At 49.0% G+C, this 16,973-nt stretch overlaps 1 protein-coding gene across 3 annotated transcripts in view; it reads right to left on the bottom strand.

Annotated features, from left to right (window-relative positions):
• The window catches only part of LOC138370087 (uncharacterized), a 235,429-nt gene extending 230,801 nt beyond the window's left edge, over positions 1-4,628 (bottom strand). For 2 of the 3 annotated variants that reach the window (XM_069334029.1, XM_069334030.1), the window contains exon 1: positions 4,312-4,627. In XM_069334029.1, coding sequence (XP_069190130.1) covers positions 4,312-4,612 — 301 coding nt within the window. In that variant the 5' untranslated portion in view covers positions 4,613-4,627. Of the gene's footprint in view, positions 1-4,311 lie in introns of all 3 variants that reach the window. The other variant, XM_069334028.1, reaches the window with a different exon arrangement.
• Between the last annotated feature and the right edge of the window lie 12,345 nt (positions 4,629-16,973).

Raw genomic sequence — 16,973 nt, forward strand, 5'->3', positions numbered from 1 at the left:
GTAGGTAACTAACACGCTCTCTTCAGTCTACCCTCGTCAAGCTGCGGCCCGCCCCAAAGATCCCCTCATTAATTTATACGTATTCTGTATTCAAACTGTATATATAATTATTATTATTATCATCATTTGTTGTAATTTCGTGCATAATTGAGCCTATGCTAGGTCAGGTGTTTAGATTCTGTTGGCAAGGATTGGTATTTGGTGTAGGTGTGTGTGTGAGGCATTTCAACCCATCCTTCAAGACTACTCGCACACCTGGCATAGTTATGTGGCCTTAATCATAACCCACAATTTGGTTAGGCCTTAACCTTACCACCAAGCCAAACCTACGCCTCTCCTGAGCCTATTGTATACTCGTAGCCTATTCACAGCTACTAAGAGGATATAGGGAGTCGAGTGGTAGGATAATTAAACATAGATAACATGTAACTTGTTCAACACCATAGGGAGTAACTTTTTGGGGTATGTAGTCCATAGGCAAACACGAAGCTAAAACAACATTCCTCGCTATTATGAAGGATTAATTATACTGTATCCGGACAGTTAGTGAGTGTTAGGACATCGTCGTCTCGCAGGTTCACCGAAGTTACTGCATATTTAATACAGTCTCCGTTTTCCTTGATGAGCTAAGCTTGAATCTCATACGCACTGCCAGGTTTAACTATTTCATTCAGATTTTGTTCAACCAAATATAAACTAACCCAGCCTACTATACTCTAACATAACTTTATTTAACCTAATAGTACGAATTACCACTCTGTAAAAACGAAAAAGATGTTGGCGACGAAGGAAAGTTTTCATTCTCGTACAGTGTGGTGCGTCCAGAGAAAATGTCTGTTTGTCTTGTTAGAAACATCCAGTGACTCGCCTTAGTAATACCGTAGCCAGTGGCAGCAGTAACAGGTTCACACAGTAACTGTTTCACGCAGTAACAGGTTCACACAGTAACAGGTTCACACAGTAACAGGTTCACGCAGTAACAGGTTCACACAGTAACGGGTTCACACAGTAACGGGTTCACACAGTAACAGGTTCACACAGTAACAGGTTCACACAGTAACAGGTTCACACAGTAACAGGTTCACACAGTAACAGGTTCACACAGTAACAGGTTCACGCAGTAACAGGTTCACACAGTAACGGGTTCACACAGTAACGGGTTCACACAGTAACAGGTTCACACAGTAACAGGTTCACACAGTAACGGGTTCACACAGTAACGGGTTCACACAGTAACAGGTTCACACAGTAACAGGTTCACACAGTAACGGGTTCACACAGTAACGGGTTCACACAGTAACGGGTTCACACAGTAACGGGTTCACACAGTAACAGGTTCACACAGTAACGGGTTCACACAGTAACAGGTTCACGCAGTAACAGGTTCACGCAGTAACAGGTTCACACAGTAACGGGTTCACACAGTAACAGGTTCACACAGTAACAGGTTCACACAGTAACGGGTTCACACAGTAACGGGTTCACACAGTAACAGGTTCACACAGTAACAGGTTCACACAGTAACAGGTTCACACAGTAACGGGTTCACACAGTAACAGGTTCACACAGTAACGGGTTCACACAGTAACAGGTTCACACAGTAACAGGTTCACACAGTAACGGGTTCACACAGTAACAGGTTCACACAGTAACAGGTTCACACAGTAACAGGTTCACACAGTAACGGGTTCACACAGTAACAGGTTCACACAGTAACAGGTTCACACAGTAACGGGTTCACACAGTAACGGGTTCACACAGTAACGGGTTCACACAGTAACGGGTTCACACAGTAACGGGTTCACACAGTAACAGGTTCACGCAGTAACGGGTTCACACAGTAACAGGTTCACGCAGTAACAGGTTCACACAGTAACAGGTTCACACAGTAACGGGTTCACACAGTAACGGGTTCACACAGTAACGGGTTCACGCAGTAACGGGTTCACACAGTAACAGGTTCACGCAGTAACGGGTTCACACAGTAACAGGTTCACGCAGTAACAGGTTCACGCAGTAACAGGTTCACACAGTAACAGGTTCACACAGTAACAGGTTCACACAGTAACAGGTTCACACAGTAACAGGTTCACACAGTAACAGGTTCACACAGTAACAGGTTCACACAGTAACAGAATATTGTGATCCAATGTTCAATAACTCTATGGCATCTAACAGATCTCTAACCGTGTCCACTGGTTAGCCTTGTATAAATGAATGGCCATATCTCTAGCAAAATAATAATAATAATAATAATAATAATAATAATAATAATACGAGAACAATGCCATGATAAATTATAAAGGTATCCGATAGAAAACGTTTATTTTTTAAGAGGAAGATAGAAAGAGAAAACGAGGCGCGAGAATAAGATGGGATACTGTCCTAACATCACAATACCTTGCCTGCTGTCGGAACCCAGTGCAATCTGAGGCAGGTAATCAGTATTCTTTATTTAACTATTCGTTTATTACGTCTGGTGTGGTCAGTTTTACGGTGGTCTTGTGCCTGCGCCTTGTCTTACGGACCAAGTATTATGGGTGGTCTTACGGATCAAGTATTATGGGTTGTCGTAGGGGCCAATTTGTTATTCACTAAACATCTTACCATTTCTGAAGTACTACAATTTTCCTTTAACTTAAGGTAAGGAGAGAGCAGTAAGAGAGTAATGTAACCCGGTCATAACACTACTCTTAACCATATTCTCAACTATTCAGTCCTGTGCCGCCAGGTTGGATATATATTCGGTCTATCCCCCCCAAGACAGTAGCTTTAATGCGAGTTTGAATACTTCCTCACAAGAGACTAAATGACTGCTCCTCCCCCACAAGACACTGCGTGCTCCCCAAAGAGAGAGTGCAGGGTCCCCGACAAGACATTTTTCACCCGACACACTGGACTGCGCACATTTGCTGGTAAATGTTTGTCACAACTTTCGGATCGGATCCGTGGCAGCCAGACCGCAGAAAGACCCATTCCTGAATTAACTCCCGACGCGCGTGGATCCTCTCACGAACGGACGTGCCGTGCGCGCATCGTCACGCAAGATGCCTCGTCACGCATGTTCCCGCCTTCAGTGGTCCGGGTTGCGTGATGTGGGGTCGCCCGTCAAGAGCTGCCTACCACTCGGGACTACATGTATATTGTGCTGGCTCACTCTCAAGCCGCGGCCGAGTGAGGCGAGGGTGTAGGTGTGGACGGGGGAGCCAGCAGCGAGGGTGTAGGTGTGGACGGGGGAGCCAGCAGCGAGGGTGTAGGTGTGGACGAGGGAGCCAGCAGCGAGGGTGTAGGTGTGGACGAGGGAGTGAGTGGCGTAGGTGTGAGGATGGAGCAGCATCGTGGGTTGAGGTACAGGTGTAAGTGTGAGTGTACGCATGAGAGAAGAGCCAGCTTGAGTATGGAGGAGGGAGAGATGGGGGGTGTACAGGGACTTCCCTGTGAAGGTGACGCCGGAATGTCGACTCTGTGACGCATACTTTATTCTGCTGATTCACGTTGTCTTTGCCTGTGTGTTCTTGCCTATCACAGCTTAAAGGAAGATCAGTAACTAATGATCTTGTGTGGTGTCTGGCGAGCGAGAACACGTCCACCTGGACCAACCAACCATCTTGCTTTATTGTTGTGGTAGCCTTCCTGTGTTCTCCTAAGTCCTGTGCTTACTTAAAATAGTCAACTTTCCCTTCTCCGAGACGAGGCGTCAACTCAGCCCGTCCTCATAAGGTTTCCCAACGTCAAGAACCTGTCGTACTAAAGTGCCCTAATCCTAACCTACCTGAGGACCCAGAACAGAAAACAGGACAGTATGTCAATTTTGCAACCCGCTACCATTTTCTAGTACGACAATTTTTGGCTTTAGGTAGAGTTTACGTCACAATGTGACGTTCTATTACGAGGACGGGTTGATCTCAGAAGTCAATTCTTGACTGAGACTTTGTTACGGGTCGTGTTACTGATGAGAGCCGCGAGTGAGGGCTGCACCTCACTGTCAACACAAGACACTTGCGGTCACTCAACTCCATTTACAGTCACTCCTCTCTCAGCGATGTCTTAATCCTCTTGTATCATTAATATCATACATGATCTCTTGAATATTCTGCGACAGACTGTGCTATACCGCCATACTGGCAGAACATTCTCTGATAATTACTTACTGGCCTAACCAGACCTGCGAGCAGTGAACAACACTATCCAGGGATAGTCTCTTGAACACCTAAAACGTCTCCAGGACTCCTGTACTTAGGTATTAGAGGAGCAGAAACAAATGATATGGCACAACATTTTGTGAAGCATTACAAGTGGTGAAGAGCTTACCTTGAGTGAGGAAACAGGCGTAGTGGTCGCCCAGGGTGGCCACATGGACGCCAAGCGTGTGGACGTACGCCAGGACGTCCGAGGCGACCGGGTGGCCATAGGGATAGCAGGCAAGGGCGTCTGGGAGGAGGGTGTAGCGCTCGTGGCGGCCACATACGGAGAAGATGAGAGCGTTGAATTGTGGGTCCAGAGAATAATAGATCATGGCGGCGACGGCGGGCGACCACTCCCCGCCCCCACTATCTGTCTTTATACCTCGCCCCCCTTGCCAGCGCACGCCCACGCCCGCACTCCTCAACATAGAGAGACGCAGGGCCAGAGGTAAGCATGGGCGGCCTTATCACCACCCTCACTACCCCCCAACACCCGCCGCCCCACCCCCACCTCGATCTCCCTCCAACACCCGCCTTGGGAGCGCCACTATCACCTCTCACGATCAACTTTCCTGAAATTCTCACTGTATACCAACTGGGCTCCTCACTGCACACGCCTCCCGGGCTCCTCACCACACACGCCTCCCGGGCTCCTCACCACACACGCCTCCCGGGCTCCTCACCACACACTCCGGGCTCCTCACCACACACCTCCCGGGCTCCTCACTGCACACACCTCCCGGGCTCCTTACTGCACACACTCCGGGCTCCTCACTGCACACACTCCGGGCTCCTCACCACACACAAAGCTCCAGTATTTGATCTTCCCGCCCAGATCTTGGTGTTGCTGACGCCACCAGAGGCGACGGGTTATCTCCTGGTGTTACTGACGACTAAGTAACGCAACACAACATTGATTAACAATCCGCATGCTGAGTGCTGCACGCTAGGTACACAGTGAACGTTGAGTGGTCTAACACTGCACAAGGAACACAACACGCCAGTAGCACAAACAACAACACTGAGACATTGTCCATATAATCACAACAACTGGTGTAGGGATACACAACACCAGCACGGGCGGCCGTCCACAGAGTGTAGTACACTTACTATCTGTATAGCACTTCACAAAAATAAATAGGAAATTATAGGTATGGGAGGAGAGGTGTAGTGCGGTTGGTGTTGCGAGGGAATAAGCCCAGGGAGGAGTTACCGCTGCACCAGGTGTTTGGCAGGTGTGTCGCAAGTGCCGCAGGTGCCGCAGGTGTGGAGAAGATGTAGAGTCACGCCGCACTGCTGGTTGAGGGTGAAGAAGATCAGGTCACCTTGTACAGTATCATAGTGAGACGAGTGTGGCTGCCGGCGAGCTGGGTCGCAGAATTCCTGAACCTCGACGACGTTCCTGCTAGAAGGTCACTTGTTACGTAAGGCGAGGTGTTGAGGGAGGAGGTGAGTGCCTCCCGGGGCACTAGGTAGTGGCACCAGTCGCTGCGGGTGTCAGCGGGCGGCAGCATCCTGGCGGCGCTGCTGGTGGGGCATCCTGGTTCTCACAAGACTGTAGGATTGCATATGACGTCAGTCGCAGAGGTTAACAGGGGCGAGGCGACGTCCAGTGAGGACGGGAGTAGCCAGTGAAGGTGTAGCGGTGCCTTGCCAGGTCTGCAGCCACGCACACACGCGGGGGAGAGAGAGAGACGAGAATGTGTTAGTAAACAACTACTACAGTTAGTACAGCATAGTTAGAAGGTTGGCAGTGACTAAGGTTAGACAGAAGTAATGAGTTACATACATGTTCAGCTACAGTGTGTTGTACAGTACGCTGGACGACCTACATCACGTCTACAGTGTGTTGTACAGTACGCTGGACGACCTACATCACGTCTACAGTGTGTTGTACAGTACGCTGGACGACCTACATCACGTCTACAGTGTGTTGTACAGTACGCTGGACGACCTACATCACGTCTACAGTGTGTTGTACAGTACGCTGGACGACCTACATCACGTCTACAGTGTTGTACAGTACGCTGGACGACCTACATCACGTCTACAGTGTGTTGTACAGTACGCTGGACGACCTACATCACGTCTACAGTGTGTTGTACAGTACGCTGGACGACCTACATCACGTCTACAGTGTGTTGTACAGTACGCTGGACGACCTACATCACGTCTACAGTGTGTTGTACAGTACGCTGGACGACCTACATCACGTCTACAGTGTGTTGTACAGTACGCTGGACGACCTACATCACGTCTACAGTGTGTTGTACAGTACGCTGGACGACCTACATCACGTCTACAGTGTGTTGTACAGTACGCTGGACGACCTACATCACGTCTACAGTGTGTTGTACAGTATGCTGGGCGACCTACATCACGTCTACAGTGTGTTGTACAGTACGCTGGACGACCTACATCACGTCTACAGTGTGTTGTACAGTACGCTGGACGACCTACATCACGTCTACAGTGTGTTGTACAGTACGCTGGACGACCTACATCACGTCTACAGTGTGTTGTACAGTACGCTGGACGACCTACATCACGTCTACAGTGTGTTGTACAGTACGCTGGACGACCTACATCACGTCTACAGTGTGTTGTACAGTACGCTGGACGACCTACATCACGTCTACAGTGTGTTGTACAGTACGCTGGACGACCTACATCACGTCTACAGTGTGTTGTACAGTACGCTGGACGACCTACATCACGTCTACAGTGTGTTGTACAGTACGCTGGACGACCTACATCACGTCTACAGTGTGTTGTACAGTACGCTGGACGACCTACATCACGTCTACAGTGTGTTGTACAGTACGCTGGACGACCTACATCACGTCTACAGTGTGTTGTACAGTACGCTGGACGACCTACATCACGTCTACAGTGTGTTGTACAGTACGCTGGACGACCTACATCACGTCTACAGTGTGTTGTACAGTACGCTGGGCGACCTACATCACGTCTACAGTGTGTTGTACAGTACGCTGGACGACCTACATCACGTCTACAGTGTGTTGTACAGTACGCTGGACGACCTACATCACGTCTACAGTGTGTTGTACAGTACGCTGGACGACCTACATCACGTCTACAGTGTGTTGTACAGTACGCTGGGCGACCTACATCACGTCTACAGTGTGTTGTACAGTACGCTGGGCGACCTACATCACGTCTACAGTGTTGTACAGTACGCTGGACGACCTACATCACGTCTACAGTGTGTTGTACAGTACGCTGGGCGACCTACATCACGTCTACAGTGTGTTGTACAGTACGCTGGACGACCTACATCACGTCTACAGTGTGTTGTACAGTACGCTGGACGACCTACATCACGTCTACAGTGTGTTGTACAGTACGCTGGGCGACCTACATCACGTCTACAGTGTTGTACAGTACGCTGGACGACCTGCATCACGTCTACAGTGTGTTGTACAGTACGCTGGACGACCTACATCACGTCTACAGTGTGTTGTACAGTACGCTGGGCGACCTACATCACGTCTACAGTGTTGTACAGTACGCTGGGCGACCTACATCACGTCTACGGTGTTGTACAGTACGCTGGGCGACCTACATCACGTCTACAGTGTTGTACAGTACGCTGGGCGACCTACATCACGTCTACAGTGTGTTGTACAGTACGCTGGGCGACCTACATCACGTCTACAGTGTTGTACAGTACGCTGGGCGACCTACATCACGTCTACAGTGTTGTACAGTACGCTGGGCGACCTACATCACGTCTACAGTGTTGTACAGTACGCTGGGCGACCTACATCACGTCTACAGTGTTGTACAGTACGCTGGGCGACCTACATCACGTCTACAGTGTTGTACAGTACGCTGGACGACCTACATCACGTCTACAGTGTTGTACAGTACGCTGGGCGACCTACATCACGTCTACAGTGTTGTACAGTACGCTGGGCGACCTACATCACGTCTACAGTGTGTTGTACAGTACGCTGGACGACCTACATCACGTCTACAGTGTGTTGTACAGTACGCTGGACGACCTACATCACGTCTACAGTGTGTTGTACAGTACGCTGGGCGACCTACATCACGTCTACAGTGTGTTGTACAGTACGATGGACGACCTACATCACGTCTACAGTGTGTTGTACAGTACGCTGGACGACCTACATCACGTCTACAGTGTGTTGTACAGTACGCTGGACGACCTACATCACGTCTACAGTGGGTACAGTCCTCACTTCATGACACTCAAGTTATAACTTCACCATACACTATAAGAATATCAATCCTTCATTCTCTCTCGCCAACAGAGGAAAATTACCACCATAACGTGGACCATCTGCATCCTGATGAGTGTTTCCCACACCCAGCATAATGCTCCACCCACACCCAGCATAATGCTCCACCCACACCCAGCATAATGCTCCACCCACACCCAGAATAATGCTCCACCTACACCCAGCATAATGCTCCACCCACACCCAGCATAATGCTCCACCCACACCCAGCATAACACTCCACCCACGCCCAGCATAATGCTCCACCCACACCCAGCATAATGCTCCACCCACACCCAGCATAACACTCCACCCACACCCAGCATAATGCTCCACCCACACCCAGCATAATGCTCCACCCACACCCAGCATAATGCTCCACCCACACCCAGCATAATGCTCCACCCACACCCAGCATAATGCTCCACCCACACCCAGCATAACACTCCACCCACACCCAGCATAATGCTCCACCCACACCCAGCATAATGCTCCACCCACACCCAGCATAACGCTCCACCCACACCCAGCATAATGCTCCACCCACACCCAGCATAATGCTCCACCCACACCCAGCATAATGCTCCATCCACACCCAGCATAATGCTCCACCCACACCCAGCATAAACACTCCACCCACACCCAGCATAATGCTCCACCCACACCCAGCATAATGCTCCACCCACACCCAGCATAATGCTCCACCCACACCCAGCATAACGCTCCACCCACACCCAGCATAATGCTCCACCCACACCCAGCATAATGCTCCACCCACACCCAGCATAATGCTCCACCCACACCCAGCATAATGCTCCACCCACACCCAGCATAATGCTCCACCCACACCCAGCATAATGCTCCACCCACACCCAGCATAACGCTCCACCCACACCCAGCATAACGCTCCACCCACACCCAGCATAACGCTCCACCCACACCCAGCATAATGCTCCACCCACACCCAGCATAATGCTCCACCCACACCCAGCATAATGCTCCACCCACACCCAGCATAATGCTCCACCCACACCCAGCATAATGCTCCACCCACACCCAGCATAATGCTCCACCCACACCCAGCATAATGCTCCACCCACACCCAGCATAATGCTCCACCCACACCCAGCATAATGCTCCACCCACACCCAGCATAATGCTCCACCCACACCCAGCATAACACTCCACCCACACCCAGCATAATGCTCCACCCACACCCAGCATAATGCTCCACCCACACCCAGCATAATGCTCCACCCACACCCAGCATAACGCTCCACCCACACCCAGCATAACACTCCACCCACACCCAGCATAATGCTCCACCCACACCCAGCATAATGCTCCACCCACACCCAGCATAATGCTCCACCCACACCCAGCATAATGCTCCACCCACACCCACCATAATGCTCCACCCACACCCAGCATAATGCTCCACCCACACCCAGCATAATGCTCCACCCACACCCAGCATAATGCTCCACCCACACCCAGCATAATGCTCCACCCACACCCAGCATAATGCTCCACCCACACCCAGCATAACACTCCACCCACACCCAGCATAATGCTCCACCCACACCCAGCATAATGCTCCACCCACACCCAGCATAACGCTCCACCCACACCCAGCATAATGCTCCACCCACACCCAGCATAATGCTCCACCCACACCCAGCATAATGCTCCACCCACACCCAGCATAATGCTCCACCCACACCCAGCATAACACTCCACCCACACCCAGCATAATGCTCCACCCACACCCAGCATAATGCTCCACCCACACCCAGCATAATGCTCCACCCACACCCAGCATAATGCTCCACCCACACCCAACATAATGCTCCACCCACACCCAGCATAATGCTCCACCCACACCCAGCATAACGCTCCACCCACACCCAGCACAATGCTCCACCCACACCCAGCATAATGCTCCACCCACACCCAGCATAATGCTCCACCCACACCCAGCATAATGCTCCACCCACACCCAGCATAATGCTCCACCCACACCCAGCATAATGCTCCACCCACACCCAGCATAATGCTCCACCCACACCCAGCATAATGCTCCACCCACACCCAGCATAATGCTCCACCCACACCCAGCATAACGCTCCACCCACACCCAGCATAATGCTCCACCCACACCCAGCATAATGCTCCACCCACACCCAGCATAATGCTCCACCCACACCCAGCATAATGCTCCACCCACACCCAGCATAATGCTCCACCCACACCCAGCATAATGCTCCACCCACACCCAGCATAATGCTCCACCCACACCCAGCATAACGCTCCACCCACACCCAGCATAACGCTCCACCCACACCCAGCATAACGCTCCACCCACACCCAGCATAATGCTCCACCCACACCCAGCATAATGCTCCACCCACACCCAGCATAATGCTCCACCCACACCCAGCATAATGCTCCACCCACACCCAGCATAATGCTCCACCCACACCCAGCATAATGCTCCACCCACACCCAGCATAATGCTCCACCCACACCCAGCATAATGCTCCACCCACACCCAGCATAATGCTCCACCCACACCCAGCATAATGCTCCACCCACACCCAGCATAACACTCCACCCACACCCAGCATAATGCTCCACCCACACCCAGCATAATGCTCCACCCACACCCAGCATAATGCTCCACCCACACCCAGCATAACGCTCCACCCACACCCAGCATAACACTCCACCCACACCCAGCATAATGCTCCACCCACACCCAGCATAATGCTCCACCCACACCCAGCATAATGCTCCACCCACACCCAGCATAATGCTCCACCCACACCCAGCATAATGCTCCACCCACACCCAGCATAATGCTCCACCCACACCCAGCATAATGCTCCACCCACACCCAGCATAATGCTCCACCCACACCCAGCATAACACTCCACCCACACCCAGCATAATGCTCCACCCACACCCAGCATAATGCTCCACCCACACCCAGCATAATGCTCCACCCACACCCAGCATAATGCTCCACCCACACCCAGCATAACGCTCCACCCACACCCAGCATAATGCTCCACCCACACCCAGCATAATGCTCCACCCACACCCAGCATAATGCTCCACCCACACCCAGCATAACACTCCACCCACACCCAGCATAACGCTCCACCCACAGGCGGGACAGGCCTCGTACCACGTGACCTGGGAGAGAGAGAGGGAGGCGGGAAGGCGGGACAGGCCACTCACCCACACGGGTCCAGTCACACTGGCGTCGCCAACATTTAAAAACTTGCCAATGTCAATTTCTTTCTTTTTTGTGTGCCCCATACCCATCCCGCGGGCGGTGCTGGGTATGTGGGCCTGCGGGCAGCTCCAAGCAACAGCCTAGTGGACCAAACTCTCACAAGTCAAGCCTGGCCTCGGGCCGGGCTTAGGGAGTAGAACAACTCCCAGTACCCCATCAACCAGGTATCAAACAGGTGGTGGAAAGGGTTACAGAGGCACATAATGGGTTCAGGAACTGAGCCCCATAGTTCGTTTAGCTAAATAAGTGAAAAACTTTTGAAGCTAGTTACACAAATATTAATGTTATTTATACATGTATACACACACACACACACACACACACATATATATATATATATATATATATATATATATATATATATATATATATATATATATATATATATATATATATATAACTGAAAACTCACACCCCAGAAGTGACTCGAACCCATACTCCCAGGAGCAAACGCAACTGGTATGTACAAGACGCCTTAATCCACTTGACCATCACGACCGGACAAAATGAGGTGATAGCCGAGGCTATTTGAACCACCCCACCGCCGGCACTCGGATAGTAATCTTGGGCATAGCATTTTACCAAATCACCTCATTCTTTGGGGCACACGTGAGGAACACAAATGCGAACAAGCCTGAATGGTCCCCAGGACAATACGCAACTGAAAACTCACACCCCTGAAGTGACTCGAACCCATACTCCCAGGAGCAAACGCAACTGGTATGTACAAGACGCCTTAATCCACTTGACCATCACGACCGGACAAAATGAGGTGATAGCCGAGGCTATTTGAACCACCCCACCGCCGGCACTCGGATAGTAATCTTGGGCATAGCATTTTACCAAATCACCTCATTCTTTGGGGCACACGTGAGGAACACAAATGCGAACAAGCCTGAATGGTCCCCAGGACAATATGCAACTGAAAACTCACACCCCAGAAGTGACTCGAACCCATACTCCCAGTGATGGTCAAGTGGATTAAGGCGTCTTGTACATACCAGTTGCGTTTGCTCCTGGGAGTATGGGTTCGAGTCACTTCTGGGGTGTGAGTTTTCAGTTGCATATTGTCCTGGGGACCATTCAGGCTTGTTCGCATATATATATATATATATATATATATATATATATATATATATATATATATATATATATATGTCGTACCTAGTAGCCAGAACTCACTTCTCAGCCTACTATGCAAGGCCCGATTTGCCTAATAAGCCAAGTTTTCATGAATTAATTGTTTTTTGACAACCTAACCTACCTAACCTAACCTAACCTAACTTTTTCGGCTACCTAACCTAACCTAACCTATAAAGATAGGTTAGGTTAGGTTAGGTAGGGTTTGTTAGGTTCGGTCATATATCTACGTTAATTTTAACTCAAAAAAAAATTGACCTCATACATAATGAAATGGGTAGCTTTATCATTTCATAAGAAAAAAAATAGATAAAATATATTAATTCAGGAAAACTTGGCTTATTAGGCAAATCTGGCCTTGCATAGTAGGCTGAGAAGTGAGTTCTGGCTACTAGGTACGACATATATATATATATATATATATATATATATATATATATATTGTGACGATAATCTCCTTCAAGAGATTGAGCCTGCTCTTCCCTCCATAATTACGTCTTCACAACTATATAAAAGACTATGGAAGAAATGTCCAACAACGACAACAAACACCAGCAAGGCTTGCCAGGGTGAGCAGAAACGTATGCAACCAGCCACCTGTTCGAACTCCAACCACCAAACTACCCGTTGATCGCTACGACTCCGCTGATTGGTCGCCGGTCTGGCTGCACCTGCCTCGCCCCCCCCCCAATACTACCTGATGTCTGGGGTCGCCCCAACATCAGTCTTCAGAATGTTCCGTGCTTTCGTAGCCAGCACTCCTCCCAGCTAGACTCTAGAGTGTACTGAGAGAGGTGGTGGCTTTAAGCCAATATTCCAGCACCTCCCACTTAACTTTTGTTTTGCACTTCTTATTATTTTGCCTTAACGTAACTTTCATTGTGTCATTTAAGTATTCTTATTATTTTGATTCATTGATTTTATTATACATATTTGTTTGTCCATATTTTCATGTTTTGATTTATTTAACGTAATTAAAATTTCATTGTTAAAGTTTTACTTGTGTTTTGTGTGTCTTCTCCTTACCTTACCACAGACGAAGTTCCAGTTTTTCTATTTTTTTTTTTATAACTATGTGACGAGGCCATACCCCTAGCCTTAAACAGCCGAACACCAACGCGTTACCGTCACAAGTTATATGGGGGCCCTGTCCTAGGAGCTTCACTCAGGTACTGGTGCCAAGTGGTAATTTATGGTAAGCGTATTTAACTTTGTTAACGTAGCTTTACTATTTTTCATTCAATTTCATTTTTTATAAGGTGCGGTGTATTGTGCATTACGAGAGTAACATATAGTGAAGGTGAGACAACTTTGGATTACGTGGTGACTGTAGGCCTCAGTCATACTCTTAATTGGTCATCTCTCCCTCCATGTTATTACTCGTATTTACCATCTATGTCCCTTGAATATTTCTCATTCTGACAGATCATCATATTGGTACCCTGGTACTGTGGTCTGCCCCGGGTCAAGAGTACCCAATCTTCTGCAATCTGACTGTAGGAGGACAAAGAGGGCCATAGTTCCTCTAGCTCGAACTTTAGTTGCTGAATTGGGACCTCAGCAGCAGTTCTCGTCACCAGTTGACACCTCGCACCCCTACACGTCAGTCAGAGATGATGATACATACAACGGTAGGGAATTAGCTTATTTTTTCAGAGCACAAAAGTTCGCTAATTCTGTAAGTATCATATTAAATTCAGTAGGAAAAACTTGCTTTATGTCCTATAGAGACTTGGCAAGGTATGCCTACATCCTTGGACTACCAATTTTACTTTTGAAGCATTTAACTGTTTCATTTGTTTTCGAAACTTTGTTTCATTTGTTAGTAGGATTTTCTTGCCCTTATTCTCTTACATGAGTACCGGGTACAAGATTTCCTGCGCCCTTGATTTAATGTAATCATTTAATATCTTTCACTTAACGTTAATTGTTAAAGATCACACAGGATAGGTGCCAGTTGCCACGTTGTCCTGTTTCTGACATTTCATTATTGAACATTCGTGTACCTTTATTTGCTAATTTCACCATGTTTCGTCTCCAAGCTTTCCGTGCAAATCCAGCAGGTGAAATAGGGACTTTAAGTCGTGCCAAGAGGACTGAATTACAAACTCTTGCACATGAGTATCAACTAGAAGTTCCCTACCAAGCCAACAAAAATGACCTACACAACCTGTTGCTGGATTACTATTTAGAGCAAGGTAAGATAGACTCTGAAACTCATGAAACTTACTATATTGCAGATAAACCTGACTTGGCAACGCTGAAACTCAAACTAGAACTGGCAAAGATTGAAGAACGAACAGCTGCCATACGGAGGGAAGAACAAGAACGCGAGGTCGCATTACTCCGTGAACGTGAACGAGTACAGCTTGAAGCACTCCAGGAGCGGGAACGCGTACAGCTTGAAACCAAACAACGCGAGTTGGAAATGCAACGTGAACATGACAAGCAACAAGCAACTCTGGCTCTAGAGTGTCGTCAACGTGAAATCGCCTTGGAAACTTCCCACTTCACTCAACGCCAACAAGCTACTGCCAATCTTCCCGTCAGTTTTAATATATCACATGCAAGTAAGTTAATGCCATCCTTTGTAGAAGCAGAAGTTGATGTGTTTTTCACCACCTTTGAAACCCTTGCTAATCAACTCAGTTGGCCTGTCGACCAATGGGCCACACTTCTCAGAGTCCATCTTACAGGTAGAGCTGCAGTCACACTCAGTACTTTGGCGTCTGAGAATGACTACTACACTCTGAAACAAGCAGTGTTGGACGCCTACCTACTTTCCACAGAAAGTTATAGAAGGAAATTCCGTGACCACCTGAAGGCAAGTACCACTACCTTCCTTGAGTTTGCTAACACGAAACGGAGGTATTTCATGAAATGGCTGGAAGCAGCACATGTCTCTACTTTTACAGAACTCGTCAACCTGATGCTTGTTGAAGAATTCTTGAGACGTGTGCCGCCTCCTGTCCGCCTCTACTTAGCAGATAAAGAAGAAACCGACTACCTGAAGTGTGCTAAGTCGGCTGACACTTACAGCCTCATCCACCGGCTGACACCTGAACCATCCTCCAGTAAGAAGTCGTGGTACAGTTACGAGAAGGTGAGCCCCGATCAAGCTGGTTCACAACTGTACTGCAAGTATTGTAGACTCTATGGACATACCATAGACAAGTGTGGTAAGTCTCAATACAAGGGAACCACTGACCAACAACGACCCAAACCAACTCCTCCTAAGTCCGGTAAGCCTGTGATGAATGTTGGTGTTGATGTTAATGATCTTTCTCTTTTCAGTAACCACCTGTATACTGGAACTGTCTCTGCCAACGGTTCAAATCCGGAGGGACGTTTCAAATTGAAGATCTTGAGGGACACAGCGGCTCTACAATCGATCATCTTGAAGTCGGCTGTGCCCAACATAGTCTACACCGGGGAAACAGTCTTCATCACTGACCTCACTGCTACCACTCCATACCCTCTCGCCAGAGTCCACCTGGATTGTCCCTACGTGAACGGGGAAGTCCAAGTCGCCGTCAGGGAAAAGCCTTTTCCCATGCCTGGAGTGCAACTTCTCCTAGGCAACGACTTGGCAGAAGACCTGCAACCAACCAACCTGATCGTCATGGACAAACCCCAGGTGTGTAACTCTGTGCCAAGTAATCCTATTCTCGAGTATGTTCCAGCAGAGGTTCAAGAGAGTGATAAAGTTTCTCCTCCGGTTCTCGTGACCACCCGTGCACAAGCCGCACGTCCACAGCCAGCTGACTCTACTGCTACCGCTGTCCCTCAAGACCCTCAGAAACTACCCCCGCATCTGACCAAGTTGGAGTTCCGTAAGTTGCAGAGGGAAGATCTTACTTTAACACCATTGTTTTTCCAGGCTGAGACTCAACCCGACAGTATTCCTGGGTTCTTCCTAGAGAACGACTTGCTCTACCGCAGATATAGACCCAGTAAACTGAAGGAGGAGGACGATTGGGCCAACACCGAACAACTTGTGATTCCCACCAGCCTGCGGCCCACTATTCTACACCTGGCCCACGGAGCATTCTCCCACTACGGCTTCAACAAGACTTACCA

Source organism: Procambarus clarkii, chromosome 30, assembly GCF_040958095.1.
Source record: "Procambarus clarkii isolate CNS0578487 chromosome 30, FALCON_Pclarkii_2.0, whole genome shotgun sequence".
Lineage (NCBI taxonomy): Eukaryota > Metazoa > Arthropoda > Malacostraca > Decapoda > Cambaridae > Procambarus > Procambarus clarkii.